Source organism: Patagioenas fasciata, chromosome 18, assembly GCF_037038585.1.
Source record: "Patagioenas fasciata isolate bPatFas1 chromosome 18, bPatFas1.hap1, whole genome shotgun sequence".
Lineage (NCBI taxonomy): Eukaryota > Metazoa > Chordata > Aves > Columbiformes > Columbidae > Patagioenas > Patagioenas fasciata.
Genome location: NC_092537.1, coordinates 8,056,352 through 8,081,279, shown reverse-complemented (window position 1 = coordinate 8,081,279; position 24,928 = coordinate 8,056,352). Strand labels below are relative to the sequence as shown.

Sequence of the window (24,928 nt, the reverse complement as noted above, 5' to 3'; positions counted from 1 at the left end):
CTAAGTATGAGACAAAGCTGCAGTTTAGGCACTTGGACCCTGTGTTACATCCAGGGGCCACAGGGAGTAGTTGTTTTGGTATGTTCCTCTTTTACCTTGATTGGAAAAATATGACTCTTGGATCGAAAGCCAAGTGCCTTATCTAATAAGTGAATGGGTTTGTGTCTAGTAGGCAGAAATTTATGGAAGCTACTGAGTACTTGGTGATACTAAACTAGATTTCTCCTGTGTGCAGGTTCTCCAAGTGTGCTTTTAACACTCGAGTGCTCCCATGCGCTGTGGTTTCATAGACAAAGATGACACATTTCTTAATGCTAAAATTGTTTTCGAACAAACAGACTTCTGTTTTTTCTTTAGCCTTCATCCAGTGTTTGTGCCTCGCTGTTGGTACGTGACTGACTTTACACTGGGCTGTCTCTTTCTTGTTGTTCTTCGCAGTTTGGAAAAGCTTCTGCTGTTGCCTTCAGAATGTGTCCTGCTTCCAGTGCTGCCTCTGCCAGTTCTCTGTCAGAGACCCTGGACGTGGAACAGTTGTCCTAGGTAACCCTGTAGCTTTGCAAAATCTGGTCCCAGCCTTTCCAAAAGGGTGATATCTGTGCTCTAGTTTGCAGCTAGAAATAGAGAGCACAAATCTCTTCTGAAATCAGAAATCTTGGTTAATGTCCTTTTTGCAGAGTGTCGTACAAAGAAAACTCTATTTAGACAGGTTTGTCCTGAAGTATTGAAATTATCCTTTGAATTTACTCTTCCTCACCACTTCTGTCCTTGAACATCAGCTTTCCCTCATCTCTAAGACAATTTTCTTTGCCTTTTAAGTGTTGAAGAGACCTTTTCAATGGCAGAAGGAAAGTCGTACCCCTTGTCTCTGTTAGCTAGGGAGAGCTTCCATGTTTTTCTGTGTTCTGCTTTCTCCCAAACTCATTTATCTATCAGCCTGTTACCTCAGCCTTTTTTAATCTTGTTTAGTAAGGGCAGTATGAAAAAGTGTACTCCCAACATCCAAACTTATGCTTCATAAAGTTCTTGGCATCTTTATACCCAACAGAATGTTCGGTACAGTGTGGAGTATGTGTTATGTGATTTGTGACTGATGATTATTCTGAAAGTCTTTGAGTGGATCTTATGGTTACTAACTAAATGTCTGGTAAGTTATTTTTTTCTCAGTTTTGGGAACTCGAATTAGTTGCTCTTTGGTTGGGTTGGTTTTTTTTTTTTTGCATGTATCTGAGTTTAAAATTGGGTGCTGGAAGCTGTTAGCGCCTCAGCCATCTGTCCGACTCTTTGGGTGAGTGTTTGCGAGCCTGGAGGCAGAGATGTCTCATCCCTGTCTGTTGGCTTCTGAGCCGCTCTTCAGTGTGGCATTCGGGAGTAACCGATGTTAATCTGACGCTGCTGAATGTGTGAAGGAGGTTTACAGCACAGCAACCTAAAATGCGTGTGTCTTTGTTGGGGCAGACAAGAAAACTTGTGGTGTTTGTTGGCTACTACTTGTTGCTTTGCAGAACTGCATGGTGATGTTCTCCAAAAGAACATGGCATTTCCAGTGCTTGTGTTTTTATTGCAAGATCTGCGATGTTTAACTTGCACATTGTTGGTTCCTGGAACTGAGATTGAAAAATGCAAGAATTTCCACAAAAACTGCACCCAACCTGTCTAGTTGCAGAGGGGATATTTACAATGTGCCCGAAACATGGCACAGAAGCTCCACCTCCCTCCACTCCCAAATTTGTAATTAAGAATTTTCCACCTATAAAGTCCCTGTGGGTTATTGTTGGTTTGAATTGTGTACCTTTGGGGCTGGTGCTGTATTGCAAAGTGATGTTCTTTAATATGCAAAGCACCTTCGGGTTTTTGCCAGAATTTTAAACTTTCTTTTGGTGCTTTTTATTATACCAAGGCACTACAGTCTCTGCGGAATGGGGTGTTTGATTCTGCTGGTTTCTTTAGCTCACAGTGTCACAAGGAGATAAGTGAGCTGGGGAGCAGTGGTTCTGGCTCCTTGTCACAGTGCTGGGTTCTGTGCTGGCACTGATAAATGGTTTCTCACGAATGTAATCTCTAGCATTATTTGAGACTGCTGCTTTCCTAGGTCATCTTCAAATAACTTACCATTTGCCTCCAGGAGGGTAAATCTTGAGCTGGCTTCAGTGAATTGGTGCTGGGTAGTCAGAAAACGCAGTGAATTATCTGGGTTGTAATCCAGTTGGTTTCCTGACTTGGATCTGTGTTGGAACAGTCGGCTGCTGTGGGTGCCTTTGACTTCTATTTAAATGTGTCAAACAAGGGGCTTTTCTTCTCCCAAGCAAGGAAAGAATGTCTAGAACTCAGGGGAATTGCACCAAGCAGCTGTAGCAGTGTAAGTGATGTGGCTTAGATGAGTTGAATTTGTGCAGGAGCAGCAGTGACATTGCCTGGTTTGTCTTCTCTGCCGGCGGAGCCAAACTCATCAAAATGGAGATGGAACGTCATTGTAGTTTGAGTGATCTGAAATAATCTGAGATTGCCGTTATCCCTTCTGAATGGTGTGAATCTGAAAGGGGAGTAGAAAAATACTGTAGATATGTTTTGAACCTTTTTGGAAAGGTGACCTTTCCTTATTTCTCTTCTTCTCTGTGTTCCAGGGTGCACTCCGAGGAAGTGTGGCAGAGGTGTGACTGATGCGGTGATCACAAGGGAAGAAGCTGAAAGGATCCGTAGGTAATTTTTCTTTTAGCTCTTTTACCTTTGAGCACTTAATTTAGTGACACTGTGCCAGTGTTTAAGGTGCAGCACAAAGCTCATTAGCTGGAGGAGGGTGGGTTAAATTGGATAAAACTTGTTTTTTCAAAGCCATTTAGTGTTTTTACTGTAGTGGATGCAGTTCATATTCATGTTCTGCCTGGCTCTGTGGGGCATGAGAGTTGTAGAGGGAAAAAAAAAAGGAAAAATTAAATCCTTCTGTTCCATTTGACCTCTATAAACCAAACAAAACATAAACCTCTTTTCAGCTGAGTCTGTTTCTGGGTAATGGAGCTTGTGCTGACCCTGTAGTTATCAGCCTCTTTGAGGGTGATTTGCACTTGATAATCACACAAGTGGGGAGTATCACTGATGTTCCAGGTGATCGGCAGCTGGTGGAAGGGCTTTGCTTCCTTCTTGGGCCGGCCACCCATTTCAAGTTCAGCTGAGCTGCTGATCTTGATGCAGTGTTTCTGCATTGCACAGGTTTATTTGTACTGCCCCGAAGAATCAACATCAGTGGGGTTTTTATGTTTAATCTTACTTGGCCAGAATGTATTTGAAAGATTATGGGTTTTGGGGGTCTTCTGGGGATTTATGGAAGGAGGCTACAAATTCAAAAGTGTTCTGTAATGTAGATACTTTTTCATGACAGACTGCAAGATTTGTTTCAAATAAATGACAGCTTCTTAACGAGGTTATTTGATGCATCAGATAATACTGGAGAGTTACATGTTGTAAATAATGACATTTAAGGATCGAGTATCAGACTTCAGTTCTCATCTGAGATTATTGTTTTGCCTGCAGAATAGCAGAGAGGGGACTGTCCTTGGGAGGATCTGATGGAGGGGTGAGCAGTGTCCTGTTACTTTTTACATTCTTTTACTGCCAAGGCAAGATTATAAATGCATTTTTGAGACTTCTGGAGAGGAGATGGAGAATTTTTTCCTTTCATTCAAAGTTGGAAGAAAATTTGTTTGGACAGTTATTTTATCTCCCATTAATACTTCTGCTAGCAGTGTAATTTGTGACTTCTGCAATACAGTTGACACTTTGTTATTCAGTTTATAGTTAATTCTAGTGCCTCTCTCCAACTGATTTGTCTTCTCCAGCTGGAAACAGTCACTGCAGCAGAACTGCATAAGTTTGACTTCTGAAACTAAGTCACAGTGGTTTACAGCATCATGTAAAGATTTGCTTTGTGTAGTGATGAAAAATACAATGTAATGTCTTCAGTAGACCTTTGAATAATGTTCTTTAAAAATGAAAACAAAACTACTTTGCTTTAACAAGTGTGTTCATTTCAATTTCTTCCTCCCCATCTTTGTTCTCAGGATGTTTTTTGTGTATGAGCAGAAACTGTTTCTTGAGTATTTGTGAACACCACCACTTCTTTAGGCCTCTGCTGAATTAGGGCACATATTAGCAGGAAAAGAGAGAGATTTCAATGGAAAAATAAGACTTCATTGTCCTTGTGATTGCTGAGGAAGACCTGCAAAAAACCATAACCTGAGAAACTTAAATAGTGCTGCCTATTTGTAACAATATATCTAAAAGACTTAGCACTTTCTGATCTATTCTATCAGGATCCATTGGATTTTTTTGTAGTTCTGTGGCTGCATGATTTTCCACTTTGCCCAGATTACTCTGCCTGTTGGGACCTACAACTTAACTCTAGTCATTAGTGCTGCCAAGTGGGCTTTGTATCCTGTTTTTTCAGGACTTACATATAATTTGCCATTAGGCTTCCACAAAGGGATTAGAAGGTCAGTGTATAACAGGCAGGTTCGTGGATTTGGACCACAGAAAGTTAATGTGCAGCTGGGGGTCAGGGAACTGGGGAAACTGAGGCAGAGAGAGCTTGGAAGAGACATGAGGGGAGGTGAACTCACTGCCCAACGCCCAGGGCAGCCCAGGGGTCACTTGGACAACCAGCCAGAGTCTCAGACAACTACAAATTCAGCATCTACGTCATTTTGGAAGCGTCACTGTGAGTGGTTTTTTGAAGGGGAGGGAAACGGAGTGGGGGAAGAAGATTCTATCGTGGCAGTAAAATAAGTCTTAAGAAATCTGGTGTCCACTGAGAGGTCTGGGCTCTCATCCAACCTGTCTCACATTCTCACATTTACAGATTATGAGGAAAGTTATTGCATTGCTGTTACTCCTTAGGGAAAGGTCCAAGAAGGAAGTTGTGTGGTACTGCATTGAGAGCTTATCCAAAGCAGCGGACAAACACTGAAAGATGCTAAAAACAAATGCTGGCTACTGTTTCTGGGAGATCATGTTTAGGAAAAGCCTTTAATTACAGTCTCTTTAATGCCTCTTTTTCCTCCTGTTGTGCCATTTTCCTCTTTCTTTTTCAATGTGCGTGCCTGTGAGGTGAATCTCTTCCCAGCAGTGCTAGCTTCACTCCAGCAATCATTAAGTACTGATGGGATGTGTGGTGATGTAGAGACGAAACTGTCTGTCTTCATTTGAGCCTTTTCATTGGCTTTTCACATCTCTCACCTGCACAGCATACAAAATGTTTCAAGTCTTGCTCCATCTAGCTACTCTGCCCATATGCCTCTCAAGCCTGTTGGATTAGATTTACCTTCTTGCTTGAAATTTCTTGGGCTTTAGTGTTTGGATAATTCTGTCTGTTTATGTCTGTTGTTCCAAGACTGATTTTTTTTTTTTCCTTAAAATTGGTAATTCCTCTTTCTGTTTAATTCTTGCTTTAGCCACTTTGATCTCTCCACTATTCCAAATCAAACTTATTCTGATTTCTGCTGGGGTACAGAATGCATTTTTGCTCTCTCTGATTCCCTCTTGACCCCTTTTTAAGCAACTTCTTTCCTGTATGTCATACTCCTTGTTTTCCGTTCATGAAAGTGGATTTGTGTGTGCGTCTGGATATAATTTAACCACCTAAACTTGCAGTTTGCGACTGTCAGTTCTCTCCTCTGTTTGCTGCCCTTTCTGCTTCCTTGGAGGGCTGAAGCATAGCAGAAAAACTTGTTTCCTTTCCATCCTTTTTTTGTTGAGAAAGTCCTGGCAAACACCTGAATTATTGAAGTCTCCCAGGAGTCATGCCCCAGTGGTCATGCTGAGCTTGCTTTCTTATCTTCCTTTGTCATTTTTCCTAGATTTATTTTTATTTATGCACATGGGAGAGGCCACTAATGTTCTAGTCTAACTTTGAACAGCATCCAAAGAAGAGCATCTTTGCCACCAGGGTGCTGCTTTCCCTTGTACATCTCTGGCTCTGCAGCTGTGAAATAGCTTTGTACTCGGTTCCTTCCCTCATTCAGAGTGTGAGCTGCATTAGTTCTCTTGATGTTTGCCTCAGCTTGGGCTTTAGAAAGAAGACAAAGACCTTTCTCTTTCTTCCCTACCTAATATTTTCTTGCATGCTACCTTTGCATTACCACTTTAGTCATGGCTCATTCATTCGCGTCTTTGTGACTGCTGTCATGTCTCCAGTGTAAATGAAATGACTCTTTACTGTTGGATCTATTGACGTGTATTGAGAAGCCATGGAGAAGCCGACCAGCAGTGTTCCGGTTCCTGCAAAGCTGGTGGGAGCAGCCACCCAGAGCTCCTTTTGCAGGGGAAAATTAAATTGCTTAATCACTGGGAGGATCGATCAGTCTGTGTAGCTGTGATGCCAAACAAGGGTTTCAGATACGGGCTCACGGACCTGCGTATAGAACAGTGGTTCTGCAGCCCATATCCCTCAGTGTTCTGTTTTCAACCCTCCCAGCTAAATTCTGAAGTCTTCAAAACGCTGTCAGCTCTGCATCTTCCAGAGAGGAGATAACACTTGTCTCATCTTATACCTTTACTGCAGGCTGCATGGTTTTATTTCTTCATAATTAGCCTCCCGATGGCACTTAGGAACATGTACTTGTGAGGGGTGAAAGACATTGTTGGCAGTGTGTCCTCCGTTTACTTAGAGCTGTGTGTTGCTGTGGTTATCTGGACTCAACTCCAGTGAAACAAAGAAACTTAACAGCAAAATCAATTCTGCTGTTAAGCAGCATTCTTTATTTTATCAGCACTGGGGATCATCCTCCATAAGTGCTCCAACAACTGGATGCTCTTGTGTTGCTTATATTCACACAATTACTGCATATTTGTTACAATTTTTGGAAAATTTTAACATACAATACACTAAGAAATAATTGCAGAATCATAAGGTTAGCATGAAGTTAGTTATAATTGATTAGCTGCTTACTTACAATACATCTATTAATTACTAGTCAAATATAAGTGAAGCACTCTGCTTCTAAACAATGTGTTAGTGAGTTTGTCTTGCTCTTGTCATGCAGAAGGATCTAAAACTTGAAAAGTAGCCTCTCATTTTGCAGGTGGTCAGAAAGCATTTACCATGTCAACTGGTTAATGTTGGGTATGTCTTTAATAACCGAATCATGGTATACATTACTTTAACAACTTCTCTTCACTACCAGCTGCTCTGTAGACAAGTAGAAGTAAGGGGATTTTTGCCTTTTTTCTGTTTTGGGTGGTGCGTCTGCTTGCTTTCTGTGGAAATAATGCTTAAAACTTTGTAAGAGGCAGAGGAAGAAGGTGGAATTGTTGAAGTGAATGTATATTTTGAAGGTTGGAAATTCCTTTTAGTGGCGATGGAAGGCAGGGCCTGTTGTGCTTTGCAAGACAGGAAATGGATCCTTTTGACATATGCTGAGCATTGGTGGTTATTTGTGTGGTTTTTGAATCCATTTAGCAGTGAGAGGGTGGAGAACTTGGGACTAACAATACTGATGATTCAAAAGAATGTAGATTGGTCCCTTTTTTTTCTTTAAAGGAAGCTCAATTTCCTCTCTGTGCAAGTTCTATAAACCACAATATTGGGGTCGTTCCATGAAACAGCCTCCCAGCGATAGGGCTGTGTGTGTTTGCAGTGTTCCTGCCCTCTCTATCTATCCGGGAACACTGCCCCGAGTCCCGGGCTGTGATCAGCGCAGGCCGCGGAGCAGCGATGTTGACACAGGCTTCCACAAGGTTTTCTTCTCAGCATAGGAAACAATGCTGAAAATGTTTAATGTTCTGAAAGGGCAGAGGCCAAAATAAATGTTTGTTTGTTTCCAAGGTGGTTGTTAAACAAATAGCTCAGTGCTCCTATGTAATCAAGTCCCCGTCTATGTTTGGTGTTCAGTTGTTTTCCTCTGTCTGGAACAACCCTGAAGAATATTCTTTCTTTTTCAGATTTGCTTTTCTAGGCTTTCTATTGTAGCTATTTTTTCAGCTCTGAATACCTACAGTCCTTGGGGGTGGCTTTTAGTGATTTGTTTGGTCATTTTGCATCTTCCCAACTATCATCATCAGGTGCTGGAAGAGTTAGAAGAAATGTGTACGTATGGAAAGTGTGTTGAAAGTATTTGAAAGGCAATTTGTTTTTAAATTAAATCTACTTTTCAGATGTCTTGCTACTTCTCCTTATAATCTATTTTAGCATGATCACAAGCATTTTTGAAGCTACATAGGAGCAGTTTTACTTTTAGCTGTAGCTTAGGTTATTGTACAGAACCAGAAACTGATAAATGAAAATAATTTGCTTCTGAAGCTTGAGTAAACCTTATTATGAGAGCTGTTTTTCCATGAGAGTGAGATTGTGTCCGTAAGCCCTCTGAAGCTTTTGGAGAACTGTGGGAAGGAGAGGTCTGAAAGAGGCCTGATAGGATGAGAGGAAATGGCCTCAAGTTGCGCCAGGGGAGGTTTGGGTTGGATCTGGGGAACAATTTCTTCCCCAAAGGGCTGTGGGGCATTGGAACAGGCTGCCCAGGGCAGTGCTGGAGTCACCATCCCTGGAGGGTTGAACAGACGGAGATGAGGTTCTAAGGGACATGGGGCAGTGCTCAATGGTTGGGCTCAGTGATCCTGAGTGTCTCTTCCAATCCAAATGATTCTGTGACAAGCTCATGCTGTGTCCACTTGAATAACTTGTTACTTTATCTATTTGTGAAGCTTTGTTCAGGGATTGATAAAATCATTTAGGCAGATTTACTGAAAGATGGTTGTTCCTCTCCTTTCTAAAAGGAGACTGTAGTGGAGCTCCCCGCATTCAGCTCTGAAGCTCAGAGCAGCTGAGGCTGCAGCAATTTTCTTTTGCCAAGAGCTTGTCCCGCGTGTCGTCCTCCCCTGTGATGGAGAGGAGGAGGGAGGAAGGTGCTTTGGGCTGGGGTGCAGGTGAGGCTGCATTGCCAGCCTGCTGCTGCAGCTGGGTCACGTCTGCGTGCTCAAGATTTGCTGCTGCTGTGTTTGGGTAAAGGTACAAAGTGGCTTCAAACAGCTCTGTTCCAACCATGCCCAGAAATTATTCTTGCTGGTAAGATGGACATTATCATTCTTTCCAGGCGGCTCACCTAGTGGTTTTATTGCTGTTTGGATTTTGCTAGAATAATGCGAATGGTATGTGGCACATCAAGAAATGCCAGATTGCAAGCTGAGTGCTCTTGCCTGGATATTGAATATCAAAGATGTCATTGTTTTGGTGCTGGTCAGGTTAATTAACTGTTGCTCCTTGATGTTTCTAGTATAAAAAAAAAAGACTGCTATTAAGCAGACAAATTTTTAAGTATCGTTTAACCGATGCAAAACAAACATGTATTTTGTGGGCAGCAAGAGACATACAAAAGCATAGTCTATTCAATTTAGAGAAATAATTTAGAGTCCTGAGAGGTAGCTCTTTATCCTGGCAAATGTGAGTACTAATCTTTGCAGCTTGGTCTGGAGCTGAGCAGAAGTCTTTGGTTTGAATCAGATGAAGTGGATTGCATTTTCATATGTAAAAACTTTTTACCCTTTGGTTTTCTTTTACAGCAGTTTAGAAATTGGGGAAAAGAAAGTTTGGCTCTAGTAAGCCTTAAAATTAGAATTGTTCTGTTTAAACAGACTTTTATGGCCGTGTTAAATATGAGAAGCATACAGGAACTTGTGGGGAAGGAGAAGTTTTAATAACAAATGTTGGGCAAGATAAATATTAGTGCTGCTACTTGAGCATTTCACAAATATTGGAAAATCTTGTTATCTTAGCGTGGAAGGGAAATGTCTTCAAGAAAGGATCCAGGAACACGGTGTCTTACCCCAACCGGTGGAGGAAGATTCTGGTGATTCTGTACGTCAGATCTGAATCGCGGAATAGCAGCCTTGTGCTTTATTCATGGGAATAGCAGCCTTGTGCTTTATTCGTATACCTTCATCTTTTGTGCATCTACACAGCAAACTGAGAGGGGCCTGTAGTTATAAATTAAACATTAGGATTGTGAACCTGATTGCTGGAAACTAATATTTTTCTTTGGGAGGCAGTAGAAAGTGAGACCCAACTTGGGACAGCTATTAAAGGTCATAGTTAATAATAATAAAACCTTTTCATGCTCTTTTTTCCTATGTTTCCTTTCCCAGGCATCAATTCTGGACTTGCACTCGGGGGCTCTGTCTCTGGGGAAGCATTTTGTCAATCTGTACAGGTAACACGGGATGGGATGTTGCTGCTGCTCGTTGTCCTGCACTTCGGTGCTCGTCACCTCTTCAGATTGCTCAGACTATGTCATTAATGGTGACAAACTGCAGAAGTTGGTCAGATTCACCATGGTTTCCATGGCCAATTAAAAAGCTTTTGTGGCATGGAAATGGGTCCTTTGTTGAACTGGACTCTTTGAAAACTGCCATTACCTTTGGTTTTAAGAGTTGTTCTTGCACCAGTAAATAATGTGGGGGTTTTATTTGTTTGTTTTTGACAATTACAGCCTAGTTCGTCAGTGGTGGAAGAAATCAAGTAGTCTTAACTCTTAAAAATTTGAATCCATGTGCTTATTTGATGGTGCAGGAGAGGGCTCTTTTCATGCCTGGGGATTCCATTATCTGTTGCTGCATCTTGATCCTTTACTCTTTTAACTTGTAATCTTTGAGCAATGCTTTGGGAACATCAAGCCTAAAAGCATTTGTAGGACTTCTTTGTATTGTTTTGTTATTTATTGACTGTGGGTAAAGCACAGTCTGATTTGGCAACTCCTCTGAGACTGTTGTTTAATTTTTTCAGGTACTTTGGGGACAAAATTCAAGACATCTTCACAGAAGAGGATTTTGCATTATATCGGTAAAGATTTTCAATAACTACTCAATGAAGCACAAGACATAACTTTGGTTTTCTTGTAAAGCACAGGTTGGGGTTGTCCTTTGGGCAGACACACAATTGTCCTTTGGATTCAGACACACAATTGAATTCACAGCTCAGAATAATAATGTCTGTAAGAATGAAGATGCTCTGATGAAAATAAGTAAAAGGACCTATTGGTGACTACCTGGTAAGATCTGCTGCTTTGAACTCAGCTGCATTACCAGTGTCAGGATCTTAGGGATGGTGTAAACGTGATCAGAATGATGGCAGCACCACACAATTCCCGTTCTGCCCAAGGGGCCGATGCTCTGCAGACCTGCAGGCCAGGAAAGCGACTTCATCTGAGCTGTGTGGTTACTGGCCAGAACATTATAGCTGGGGTGTAAAATCCTTTAGTGTTAACTCCCATTTCATGTGTTATCCAAGACCTGTTGTGTTAGATGATGAAGACAATCCTATGCTATTATTATATTAGGAATTTGGGTTTTTTTGGGTGAAGCCCAACAAAGCATAAGAAATTGTAAAGCGGGAAGTGGAAGAACTTCAAATTACTCATGTTCTGGCTGGAGAAGCAGAGGATGCTTTCACCTAAGAAGGCAGAATATGAAATAAAGCTATAATGTAATAGCTTTGGCATCTAATGCTTTTAGCTTTCCTGTAGACCTGCTCATGTACTTAACGAAGACAATGAATGTAACGAGTTCCATGTGTCTGTGAAGGTGTGTGGATAAAGTTTAGGAACAATCACTCTTTGGTGACTAGACACAATAAATCTGTAGTTATGCATTTCACTGGCTTTCTCATAATTTAAAATGTACCTGGCTTGAGCTTTTTAACTCTTTTTGTCTTTTTCTTGCCTTTATGGAGGAATATGACCTCCCTCTAGTGGTGGAAGTAGCATTAAGTAACCAAATAGGCTTATTAGTTCTGTTAGTATAGTAATTTACCTTAAAATATGAACCACTTAAAGCTTATTTCTATTTGAAAACTATTTTAGATACTGTTACCTAGACTCTACACTTGTTATATTTCATTAAATTTTTCCCTGCCCAACTCTCCAATCTGTCCAGGTCTTTGGATGGCAGCACAGCTTCCAGTGTCAGCCACTCCTCCCAGCTTGGTGTCATCAGCAAACTTGCTGATAGTACACTCTATTCCCTCATCCAAGTCATTGATGAATATATTGAATAATACAGGCCCCAGTACTGACCCGAGGCACTGCACTAGATCCAGGCCTCAAGTGGACTCTGCCCCAGTGACCATGATTCTCTGGCTTCTTCCCTTCAACCAGTTTGCAGTCCACCTCACTACCCGGTCATCCAGACCGCACTCCCTCAGTTTAGCTCTGAGGATGCTGTGGGAGACTGTGTCAAATGCCTTACTCAAGTCAAGGTAGATCACATCCACCGCCCTGCCATCATCCATCCATCCATCTTATGTCCTCATAAAAGTCAATGAGGTTGGTCAAGCATGACTTTCCCTTGATGAAGCCATGTTGACTGCCCCTAATGACCCTCTGATCCCTGATATGCCTTGAGATGGCACCAAGGAGAAGTCATTCCATCAGTTTCCCAGGGATGGAGGTGAGGCTGACTGGTCCATAGTTACCCAGGTCCTCCTTCTTGCCCTTTTTGAAGACTGGAGTGACATTTGCTTTCCTCCAGTCCTCAGGCACCTCTCCCATTTCCCAAGACTTGGCAAAGATGATGGAGAGCGGTCCAGCAATGACCTCAGCCAGCTCCCTCAGCACCCGCGGGTGCATCCCATCCGGACCCATGAATTTATGGATGTCCAGATTGCCTAACTGCTCCCTAACCCAGTCCTCATGAACCCAGGCAAACTCCTCCATTGTCCTGCCTTCCTCTGGGGCCTCAGTGGTACGAGGCTCCTCAGGACAGCCTCTGGCAGAGTAGACAGAGACAAAGAAGGCACTCAGTAACTCTGCCTTCTCTGTATCTTCTGTCACCAGGGCACCCACCTCGTTCACAATGAATGATTTTTATACTATTCTTGAGAGCATTTATCTTTATTACTTTCACTTACCTATGAAGGTCAGTTTAAAAATACACTCTTGAGAGAAATAATATAATTCATATCTAAGTATTCCTGACTGCAAAAATAACAAATCTGAATAGTCATTCTGAGCCAGGAGGCTGGTTTCTAAACTGCCTGTGTCAAAATTATGTTGCTTCAGAATCAATTATGGTTTCTAGGTTGATGCTTTAACCACCATCTGCCAGGCATATTACAGCAATTCCTCTCATTTCACAGAACAGATGCATCTCTATCCAGAAGAGACCTTTAAATTGGGATGCTTGGTTTAAGGGTTGCCGCTTCAGCAGAAAATAGCACCATCAAAGATTTATTCTAAAAGTCTTACAACTTATTTAAGGTAGAGACACATAATGAGCAGAGGGAGAGCTGGTAATGTGCTTTCTGCCTTTATTCCTTTATTCATTCAGCACACGTGATTTCCGTTAAACCTTTCTGACTGTCAAAGAGCATTGCTTTGTCTGCTCCTGCTGCCTTTGGGGCTTTTTGCTGTTGCAGCAGGTGAATCACGCTTTGCAGGGACTCCTGACGGTGCATTTTTTGCTTGTCTCTTAAAGAAATTTTGCTGTGGCACTTTTAGTTCTTTTACTCAGTCCTTTATGCTGCTACTGATACTGTCAACTTTACAGTCTAGTGAACATCCTTTCTCTTAAGTTGTATGTTCCTTAGACTTCTAGTTACTTCATAATTTATTTTTGTTGACTTTCTGAGAATTAAAAAAAGCCAAAACAACAAACCCCAACCCATGTCACTCTTCCTGATGTGGTTGATCTCCTTTATTTAAGGCAAAATAACAAAGTACGGGTACATGTTCCCCATGATTTATTAGCCGAGGAAGAAGCTTTGCTCTGAGGAAGCAATAAGGAGAATGCAGAAGCAACAGGAGAGATGTGTCACTGTTTCTTGTTCTTTGCAGTGATGTGAGACAGCGGATTCAACAAAGGATTGCTCAGGCCTTCGGGATCAGCGCTGCTTCCCTGTACCTGACGAAGCCAACCTTCTTCTCGAGAATAAACAGCACGGGAGCCAAGACAACGCACGATGAATACTGGCACCCACACGTTGACAAGGTGAGTAGGAGGCGGATGGGATGCAAATGTTTCCTGTTATTATTAAATAATTTTTAAGTCATTTTTCATTAAACAATCAGTCAAACATGTTTGAAAATTGGTGCTTGTAAAAATCCTTCAGGGGATGAACCTCATGGAAGGATAAGTGAGTTTTAGAAACATAGGCCACTACTTTTTTTATTTTATTTTTCGTACTTCTGCTAGAATTAATACATTATATGAATGACTACTCAAGCATCTCTTTTCTCAGAAACATTGAATAAATTGACCTGCACCCACTGAGTGTTTCAGTCTCTCAAACCTGCGGTTCCATTCCAGTCTTGCTCTTTCAGCCAGGTCTGGCAGGAGCTGTTTCAAAGTGGTCAGTTGGTTGCTGTTAGCTGATTTGAGCCTGGATTTCAGTAAGGCAAACTTTGGCCTTTTCAGACAGTTGCTGGGGGAAATCCCATGGGCAAGGCTGCTGGAAGGTAAAGAGGCCCAAGAGAGTTGGTCAGTGTTCAGGGAATGTTTCTACTGAGCACAAGATCAGAGCATCCTGACTCAGAGGAAGTCAAGGAAGGGAGCCAGGAGACCTGTGTGGTTAAACAGGGAACTGCTGGGTATGCTCAAGTGGAAGAGGAGAGTTTATAGATCATGGAAGGAGGGGTGGCCACTTGGGGAGAATATCAGGCTGTTGTCAGAGGGTGTAGGGAAGCAACTGGGAAAGCTAAGGCCTCCTTAGAATTAAACCTAGCGAGAGGGGTCAAGGACAACAGGAAGAGCTTTTTCCAATAGGTGGCAGATAAAACTAACACCAGAGGCCCACTTCATCTGCATAGTGTTCTATCTGAAGGCTTATAGCTCAATACTTTGCATTTTTCAATGGACCTGAATGATTTGGGATTGGTATTATTTCTGAATTTAACCAAGTTCAAAGGTTCATGTAGGCAGAAGTGGTTTAAATTTAGAAAATACAGTGACAGCTTTCACAGCCACTGTTCAGAAGAAGCAAGTGATACAACATGGAATTTTCAGCCACTAATATGACAAAGACCAGCTCAGCTTTTGGATGCTGCTTGTTTAAAAAGCTGTGATATAACCATTGAACAGGAGTGCACCGAGGACCAGGGGCGGGAAGGATTATTTTGAGGTGTGGATTATTTTGACTAGTGCTGGTGGGAGCTGGTTGTAGAGAATAAACTGTGCTGGGTGGGTTCATAAGAATTCCATCTCATGTTATGCTCATTTCACGTGAAGTGCAATAAATTCATAGGTTCCTCATAGGTTTTTTTTTTTCACACTTTCAGAGAATTGAATTTGACTGCCACGAGGGAAAAGAAAGCAGTAAATTTCAATAGCTGATGGCTGTTCTCTCCACTTCTTTTTTCAGCCTAAAAGTATATTTTAGAATTTCAGACTCTGATTTATTACTATAATGAGTTTTGTGTCTGCACAAGCATTAAGCTTGCCAGTATTCTCTTTTCTGCATGTGTTTTGCATTGGTAAGTGAATAAGGTGGTTGGATAACCTTACAATTAAGTGTTTCTACCCCAGTTTTTCCTATAATGTGCAGGTTATTTTGTCATTTAGAAACAAATCTCTTTCCATAAAGAGAAGCAGCTTCTACAGAGGAAATAAATTCTCTGTTATGGCATCCTGACATTGCCTGTACATGATGGACAGGAGGTGTTGAGGGTTTTGATTGCGGGGTGACAATAAAACCCTGGCAGATATATTGTTAACCTCCTCTCCCCCCCTTTCCCCTTCGCCCCCTGCCCCCTTCCCACTCAGGACAGGCGCTCGGAAGGAAAAGAATGACAGAGGGAAGAGAGTTGGAAAAATTGAAAATGTTTTACTAATGCTACTAATAAGAATAGAGAAAATAATACAAAATATACAAAACCAATCTTGAAAGTCCCAGCAACTGCAGAGCTGGCACCCAAAGTCCTGGACTGGACTCTGCAGCCAGCTGGAGCTGGATTCAGTCTCTCTAGGCCTCAGTTTCCAGGGATGACTTGCAAGGTCCTCTCCTATGTTGGCCATAAGCAAAAGGGATGAAAAAAAGGGACGAGATCCTCGTGATCTCCCACTTTTATATGAAGTATTCACATGAATGAAATGTTATACACGGTTGGTCAGTTTCTTGGTCACCTGTTTCTCATTGCCCCTCTCCCGAGATGTCCATCCATGCTTAGCGATAACTTCTCATTCCATTGCTATGTTCACCAAAACATGTATCTGGTTCTCCAGGAAAATGCAGCTGATATGAACCTTTAGCTGACAGGCAAATTCACTAAAAGAGAAACTTGTTTTTTGACAAAACGGGGACGGCAGGCTGGGTGTTTGCCTGTTCTTATCCATCTCTCTTGTCCACGTGTTGTTTACCTCGCAGGCTGGCTGTTTGGGGAGCAGATACATCAACAGACTGGCCTTGGCTTTTTCTAACCCATCTCCAGCTTCACGAAAAACCCGAAACAAATGCAAAATGCATTTTCTGAAGCTTGCTCTGTATAACCTAAACCTTAAGAGTGTCTGCACTGAATAATTGGGTGGTTTGATTTATGACAGCAGTGAAGCGAACATTATTCTAGTTGGGGCGGTTACCAAACACTGTGTTCATAATCATGTAGAATTTGTACCTCCAAAAAATAGCATACCTGCTCTAAAACATGAAAATGTGACTTATGCTAATTTTCAAGATATTTTCTGAGACAAGTATTCCTTAGATCACACTGGGAATTAAAACCATAGCTTGTCCTGTGTGTTTTATACAAGTAGTTTGAACATTTTTCAGCTCTGTAGCAGTTGACTGTTGTTGGAAGGCTCAAGCATTCAGACCACTGAAGTGCTTTTCATCTGTGCCTTGAACTGATGTTCCAGGTGAATATATTTTAATGTGGCTATCTTCATTCTTGTTCAAGAGCCTTCTTGCAGTAAGGGCTGTATGTGAATATGCCAAAGCTGGGCTACTCTCTGTGCTGTCATGACAGCAATGTTGCACGCTAAATAGTTTAATGATAGCACTTTGCATTACCAAGTTGAAAATTCAGAGTTTGAACCAGGTTGATGATGCCTGAAATAGGGTCTGATAGAGGTAAAACCTTGATCCTGTTCACTTGAAGTCTGCTGTAAAAGTCCAAATTCCATCATCGTGGGTTATTTTTACCGGATGCTGGCCGCCTTCACTTCTGGTACATCATTAACTCGAATTGGCTTCAAAGGATTAATTTGAATCATTTCCTTGCTGCACAAACAAGCCTTCCTCTCTAACTTCTGTGTGTCAAAAGGTCTAGTGTTATTTTCCTATTAAGTGCAATTGGAAAAGAACTATTTCTGGATGTAGCTTCCATGTACATCTTTGCCAGATTGTGGCTTATAGAAAATGTTACAGTATGTATAGAATGCGTCTGTATATAATTTTAGGCTACTGTAGATGTATGTTGTGTAGATCTATAGCTGTATTGGTATGTGGGTAGAAAAAGATAAAAATATTTCTAGCTGCTCAGGCTGTGCAGGAGACTGAATTCAAATAGAAGGTCAGTAGGTCAGAAGATATTTCAGAGGAGGCTGAACAGGATAGAAAGGTGGTGGAGCTTCACAGGCTGTGTTCAGTGCAGCCAGCCTGCCTTGTGTTTTCATTTCTCCGACAAACTATGTTTCACCACCTCCAGACTGCAGCTGAAACCATTGCTATTGATCTGAGGTAGGAAACATTTCTCAGATAAGAGCAGTGGTGTTCTTATCTGGCCTGCAAAATAAGTGTGAGTATGAGGGAGTTGAAGACAGATAAATAAACTCAGTATGTTAAAAACATTATTGACAGCTTGTTGGGTGCTTTTGTGTTGTATTGTTCTATTCCAAGGAGAGTGCATAAATAACAAATCACTTCATGCATTTCTGCATAATAACTAAATGGTGAAGGTTGCTTCTAGAAGACTTTAGGATTCTTTTTCTCTGCCTCTTTCCAAAAGAAAGCTGAACTCAAGCCCTTGAAAAATTAATGTGACACTTTTTTAGTTCAAAGTCTGACACTGGGTCAAAGATGTAGGCTTGTTAGAACACCCCAATACCGTTCTTCCCTTTTTCCCTATATTGCTGAGACTATTGCAGTTTTATTTCTTAATCTGAATATCCTTGGTTTGGAAGATTTTTAACTGCATAAAGGAGTAGCACAGATCCATTGTGTCTGTATGAGGCTTTGTTTTTTTTCCCTAAAATTTATTTGGTTTTTGGTTGCACAGGAATGGAAACCCTGAAATCGCTCAAATGACTCATTTAATCTTGTTGAATGTATAAGCAGCTAAATCAAATAAAGAGAGCGTTGGCTTAAGATGTGGAGTTTCATCTTGGATGGAATTTGTTTGGAGTTGAGCCTTTCAAACAGCAAATCTCTGATTTATAATGGGATTGCTGCTGTGCACGCTCAGCTCTGACAGCAGAAGAGTCTTAAAACATTCTCTAATAGAAGTGATAAGGGACTTGAAGATTTCTGCAGTCCCCTGACTGGGCCAGGATCCCATTGTCTTTCACAGAACTGTCAGGACCTGCCATAAGATCAGTTTTGGTTTGTTCTCCTTGAATTTCTTCTATTGGAGCTAGTCCAGGATTTCAGTGTAAATTTTCTTGGTTGCGGTCTTTGTTTGTGGCCTAATTATCTTCATGAGCAGCTTATAGCTATTTGTTCCACCTCGTTCTATCATCAGTCGTATCCCTTCTCAGCCTTTCTTTCTGTAAGGTGAACAAGCCAACCCTTGCGACACCATCTCCATCCCCCTGACCCTTCCAGCCACCCTCTGGCCATTGGGGCTGTCGCTGATGGCAGCTGCTCCCTGTGCTAGTGGACTTTCCACTCGTCTTCCCCTTGTGTTGTTAGACATGTTATGGAATCACATGAAAAGATCTTCCTTCTGCCTTAGGACAGCATCCTCTTTGAAATCTGAGAATTGATTTTTTTTTCTTGTGTGTGCTGAAATTTATTGTCTCAGCTCCCCTACAGCCCCTGGTAATTCAGAGACTTGTGATTTGGTGTCTTACATTGTCTACTAAATAGATACTACCAATATATAGAACACTGGAAGTAGCCATCAAGGCCATTTTAATGATTATCTGCACAAAGAGATAGAGGCTTATGGAAAAAGAGCAGTTCTGACTGATTCCTGGAAGGTATCATGCTACATCTAAGCTGATTGGAAAATGAATACATGTATTTTCTTCAATGGAAAGCAGAGGATGCTCTCCTACGTGTCTGAGTAACCGCAGGCCTATTCCATATTCTTACAGCTGTTTAGTTGCATATATACATATAACCTCAAAAACCCAAAGGTGCCACACTGCAAAATGTGGCTGGCTGATTCTGATGATTAGTTGTATTTATAATAAAAGCCTTTAAGAAGAATCATATCAATATAATTATGAGCATCTACCATTAAATATTAGCTGTGTTTGACTTATTTAAGTAAAGGGTACTCAAAAAGAACACTCTTAACTGCATGAAGTATCAGGCTGAATGGAAATGCCCATGTCTTTTCTATTGAATTGTTCATGAGGAGCTATAGAAATTTGATTTGCTGCAGTGTGCCTTTGTAGCTTATCACCTGGTTTTAATGACAGCTTTTCTCACATAGTTTGAACTTCTGGTTCAGTTATTAACCTTTCTGGACTTGGAAGCTATTACCGGGGTAATAAATATATTTTATATACATGTGGGACTTCTGGCATTTTAAATAACTGAGTATAATTTAGTGCCTCCTTTTCATGGTGTTGCATTTCTCGGGCCTGGCTGCTTTGTTAGTAATGAACGAGAACAGGGACAGAAAAGCCATTTTCCATTGCACGCTTGGTTCCTCAGATTAGTAGTCTATAGAAATCAGATGTTTGGTTAGGCTAAAGTGCTTTGTCATCAGCTCTTAGAAGTTCAGAATTGGTGAAGGATGAGGAGTGCACTGATGGAGCAAAGATGCCGCAGCACCGAAGAGTTCATAAGAGCAATTCTACAGCGTTAGACTTGGAGGTATGAGTTGGGCTTCTCTTTGAACTTCTTCACTGTGCTGAAGACTTAATTGGCCAGAAGACTTCTTGGAACAGACTGGAAGTTTGATCACCAAATCCATGAAGAGGAAAATAGGTTTGTGAAGCTGATCACACAATTGCTATAGAATGGCTGGTTTGAGGTGCTGCGGTACCACATGCTTATTAATTCCCATTTATTGCCTTGCATTGCTACTAAGGTTGGTATAAATATGAGGAGAAGGGGATCACTAAAACATTTCTCTCATTCTTTTGATTCAGACTGTGTAGTGCAGCATATCGCCGGATTTGGCTTTTTTTCCTTTAAGCCCTTATGATCCAAATAATAAAATGAGTAAGAATGACAATGTCTTCCAATTCCATCTGCTGCTGTGTTCTCTTTAGTCGTTGCCCTTACAGAATAATGTGTTCGACTGCTGTTGAGCCAAAATTCAACTGGCACTAATGAACGTAACCTAAAACAAAATTGAAAATATTTAGAAAATGTCTAAGTTGGGTAGTAGCACCTACCTCTAATGGTTACCAGGTCACTCAAAACACTCTGCAAATACTATGTATTTATACAGTGCTACTATGCTGCACATTTTGCTGCTTGACAGTGTAACGTGGAACTTGATTGAGTTGCAATATACTGTAAAGGAACTGGAGAACACAGCCATTGATTTTAAGTATATTTTTAATTGTTGGTGACATGTAGATATGAAAAAGAAATGTTTTCAGAATCCAGCTAAACTCAGTGTCAAATATTTTAATAGCTTCTCTTTGAGTATTAATGCATAGTATTTCTTTTCTCCATCTTCAACGTACATATTGAGCAAAAATAATACTTTAAAAGGAAGGAAAATCACCTTGTTATACTTAAATAAGGTGTTTGATCTGCAGGCTGAGAGGAAGCGGAAACTTTGAAAGTCACATTTGGAGGCTTTTAGACAAAACCTGTATGGAAATGAGTAGAAGTTCCTCCAACAAATGTGTTTTTTACTTGGAAAGTCTGATTCACTGTTATGAGAAACCTCCTGCATAATAGCTGGTGAAACGAGTAGAAGGTGAGGTTTCCAGAAACCTGTAGCTGTGATTAGATAGTGGGTGGAATTAATTAGTCTAAGACTGTTCTGGGGTTGTCTTTCACCATTAACCTTAGCGTGGTGTTTTATCTTACAACAGCATAGGTAGATCTAGGCCCGTCTGTATTTTTGGTACAAGGCAGAGCTCTAACTTCTGAAGCCATGTTGTTTAGTGCTTGTTTAGCAGACTTTGGATAACAGAAGTCAGTAAGAGTGGTTCTTTAATTATGGAAACTGTAATAATAGATATAGTAAACATAACATGCTAGTTTTATATGTAGCTTGTATATAAACAGAATAGGCCCAAACATGTATCATTTCTATAAAAAAGAGACCCCTTTATGAAATGAGTGAAAACTCAAAAATAACAAAACCCCATCAGATCCATCTGCTTTATTATTTGTGCTCTGCAGAGATGAGAGTAGACTTTGGTAACGCTTGATAATACTGTTTTACTCCTAGGTAACGTACGGCTCTTTTGACTACACTTCACTGCTCTATCTGTCTGACTACACTGAAGATTTTGGTGGTGGACGCTTTGTGTTTATGGATGCAGGTTCCAACAAGACGATAGAGCCCCGAGCAGGTGAGACCCTGGCTTTGCCTGCACTGGGGCAGCCCGGGTTGTGCCATTTACTAATTGGGTGGGCTGGTGGGTGTAGTGGGACTTTGTGTCAGTAGTAACTGTGGAGTAATGCAGCATTTGGTCTGAGCTTCAACTCCTCTGTGTGGCAGGTGAGTACTGAACTTCCAGCAGTGTGACCTTTTATGATGCGAGACCAGGCACATTTCTGCAGCAAAAAAAATCAAGGACAACTTTATATTCCCACTGTGTTCCATCTTGTTTTCAAGAGAGAAAAGATGGAAATTTACTCATTTAAGACAGTGTCAGTAATTGCTGACAGGCATTACCCCAAGCAGAATTGACTTCTGACTGTTGCTGCCTGCAAATGGAGGTGGGTGGGGGGTTTTTTGTCTTATGGGTCATAGCAATCCACTCACCAGCAGTAACGTTGTCTTAAATAAACTCTGATATTATCTGCATTCTGGGTTTGGTATCAAGGATTGCATGCGTGTTTGTTTTGGCTTTTGTGGTTGGAAATAAACCCCAAACTGACAGTATCATCCTTAGCAAAATGCTGCCACCAGTATTTTGAAAAGGAATACATTAAACTATTCCACTATTCCATTTCCAAATGCAGTTATGAGGTTAACATGTTTTTATAGCTGTAGAAATCCTAGTGGAATTCTAGGTAGCTGAGGGGTGCTCAGGCCAATTGCTGTATGCAATGTTCCTCTGACTTAATTTCGAAGAGTCTGCAACTGTGAAATTGCTTCCATTCAGCCCCATCTGATTAATTTTCAGGTTGTGCTGCGAGGCGTTGGCTCTTTGTCATTCTTGGGGTGGAAGAGGGAGCAGATGAATTACAGAGAGATTTTTACCAGCACCCGGTTTTGGCTGTTGTGTGTGTGCCCCAAACTGGTTAAACACACCTTGGAAAACCAGACAAGACAGAGCATTAGGGAATGGCCTTTTTTGAAGGGTCAAATGTGCCACATGCACACAACAAAACATTACATTTAATGCCAGTTACACGTTTCTAACACACTCCTCTATCTAAACAGTCATCAGGGGTCCTGTGGTTGTGTTGCTACCTGTGGTTCAGCCTAAATAACCACAGCATCCTGTGAGCAAAGGAGAAAAGCATGAGAGGTGAAGCACAAGCACAATGTGAAGGCAATTTCACTTATTATAGTTTTCCTCTTGCCGATAAAAAGTGGTTTGTGAGAGAATGTGAAGGAGGGAATGACCACAGGGTGTTTTCTGTTGCTGGTGCAAGTTGATCACAGAATCCCAGAATGTCAGGGGTTGGAAGGGACCTGGAAAGCTCATCCAGTGCAATCCCCCCATGGAGCAGGAACACCCAGCTGAGGTTCCACAGGAAGGTGTCCAGGCGGGTTTGAATGTCTGCAGAGAAGGAGACTCCACAACCTCCCTGGGCAGCCTGGGACAGGCTCTGCCACCCTTACTGAGAAGAAGTTTCTTCACAAATTTAAATGGACCCTTTTGTGTTCCAGTTTGTACCCATTACCCCTTGTCCTATCACTGGTTGTCACCGAGAAGAGCCTGGCTCCATCCTCCTGACACTCACCCTTTAGATATCTGTAAACATTAATTGATGCATTTTGCATGTTCAGAATGTTCCTTTGCAGTGTTTTTTCTCTCCTCCTCTCTTTGTTTTATGCTTTTGATCCTTTGTGCTTCTCTTGTCACTCCAACCCAACTTTTAGAACCATGTTGATAAGTTTTTATGCTTCTCATTTAGGAGATTGAGGCTTTTTGAGACATGATTGTCGTAATTGCCGGTTTGGTTTCCGTGCATGACAGGTAATTTACCTTCTCCGTATTGTTAATGCCATTTCAGTTCCAAAACCTGGCACTTCTCGTCTCGAAGTTACCCTGCGTTTTGGGAACCTGGTACCGTGTGCCAAAATGAGCACATTCTTTTTTCTGAGAGCAGTCATTTGTTAAAGTGTCAGGCTTTACAGTAGGGAATAGAAAGGTGTTGTTACTGATGCAGTGGAGCAGAAAAGCAGTAATTTGAATTTAAAAAAAAGACAATTAAAAATAAAATGTTATGGGGTTTCCTGTGTTTGGGAGTCCTGCCTGGACAAGTCCTGCTGCTGCTTCCAAAGCTTTCACAGCACTTGGTATTTCAGGTCTTAGCCAGGCAGTTAGGGACAGTGAGAACTGTTTTATGAGAAGTGGAGCCCTAATTTCAAATGCTTATCACTTCTGTAATTATATATCACTTGTGGATTGTGTACGAAGTCTGGAAATCCTGATTCTCATTCTCACATATTTGAGGGAAAGACTCCCGATAGAATTTGTAGCATGGTCTACAACATTGCCTGGTTAGATTATTAACAGACACCCCTAGCTTCAAGAAGGAATTATAATTTATTAACCTAGACGGTCTTGAGGTATTTTCTTCTTTTTAAGACATGAACAAAAGTCTCCACTGTGCCAACTGACGTCTACAGACCTTTGGCTAATTCATAACCAAACGTGGCGGTAGGAAACACATTTTTCTTGTGCTGTGATGGGTTTCAGAAGTATGTATGTGTCTTTTGACGTCAGTCAGGACCTCTGTTTGCTGCAAGAAACTCACTGTACCATGAGTAAGAGAATTATTAGTGCTGAGTGAAATACTACTTGGGAAAAAACCATTTTTTTGACAAAGAAACACTTCTAAAGTAGCATCTGTAGCTTTTAAATGTCAATGCAGATTCTACTTCCAAAATTGACGTCTTGGCTTTTTTTCTGTCCTTTGCACCAGGGATTGCTCTGTCAATATGACAATTGGCCTCTAAGGCTCTTCTCCTTGGTATAAAATACTTAGCTATAAAGAAACACATGTAGTATGCATCTTATATGCTTTTCATTCCTTGCTGCACAGGACTTGGTTTTATGTGATGCGTATGCAAACCAATACTTCACAAATTTGATACTGCTAGACAAATATGCAGGAAAGCTAAAAGCATAAAGAAAGCAGAAGAAAATTGCCCTCAGCCAGTCAACTTGATGAAATTCAGGTAATGTAATGGATAAAGTAAAACAAAATACCAGATCAGCTGCAGGTTCAGCTGTATTACACTGTATGGTTCAGTAATAATATTTCATTTCTTGGTTCCTGATCTTTGTGAATGTTAATGTCACACACTATAGGTGCTATTGTGAAGTCTTTTTGTTTAAAGGCCATTCTTTGAATAAAAAATGAGCAGCAGAAGTTACCCTTGTGTTTGTTTTAGTGATTTACTAAATGCAATGATAAATTCCTTCTCTGTCAGCTCCAAAACCTACAACTCTGGCATCCGTGTGGTTCGACTCTGCT

The 24,928-nt window shown here is 41.2% G+C and overlaps 1 protein-coding gene across 2 annotated transcripts in view; it reads left to right on the top strand.

The window, feature by feature from the left end:
• The window catches only part of OGFOD3 (2-oxoglutarate and iron dependent oxygenase domain containing 3), a 38,447-nt gene that overhangs the window by 4,003 nt on the left and 9,516 nt on the right, over positions 1–24,928 (top strand). Inside the window, exons 3-8 of one of the 2 annotated variants that reach the window (XM_065852528.2) lie at positions 2,622–2,697; positions 3,526–3,568; positions 10,126–10,190; positions 10,763–10,819; positions 13,809–13,962; positions 21,495–21,618. In XM_065852528.2, coding sequence (XP_065708600.1) covers positions 2,622–2,697; positions 3,526–3,568; positions 10,126–10,190; positions 10,763–10,819; positions 13,809–13,962; positions 21,495–21,618 — 519 coding nt within the window. The remainder of the gene's footprint in view (positions 1–2,621; positions 2,698–3,525; positions 3,569–10,125; positions 10,191–10,762; positions 10,820–13,808; positions 13,963–21,494; positions 21,619–24,928) is intronic. The other variant, XM_065852529.2, reaches the window with a different exon arrangement.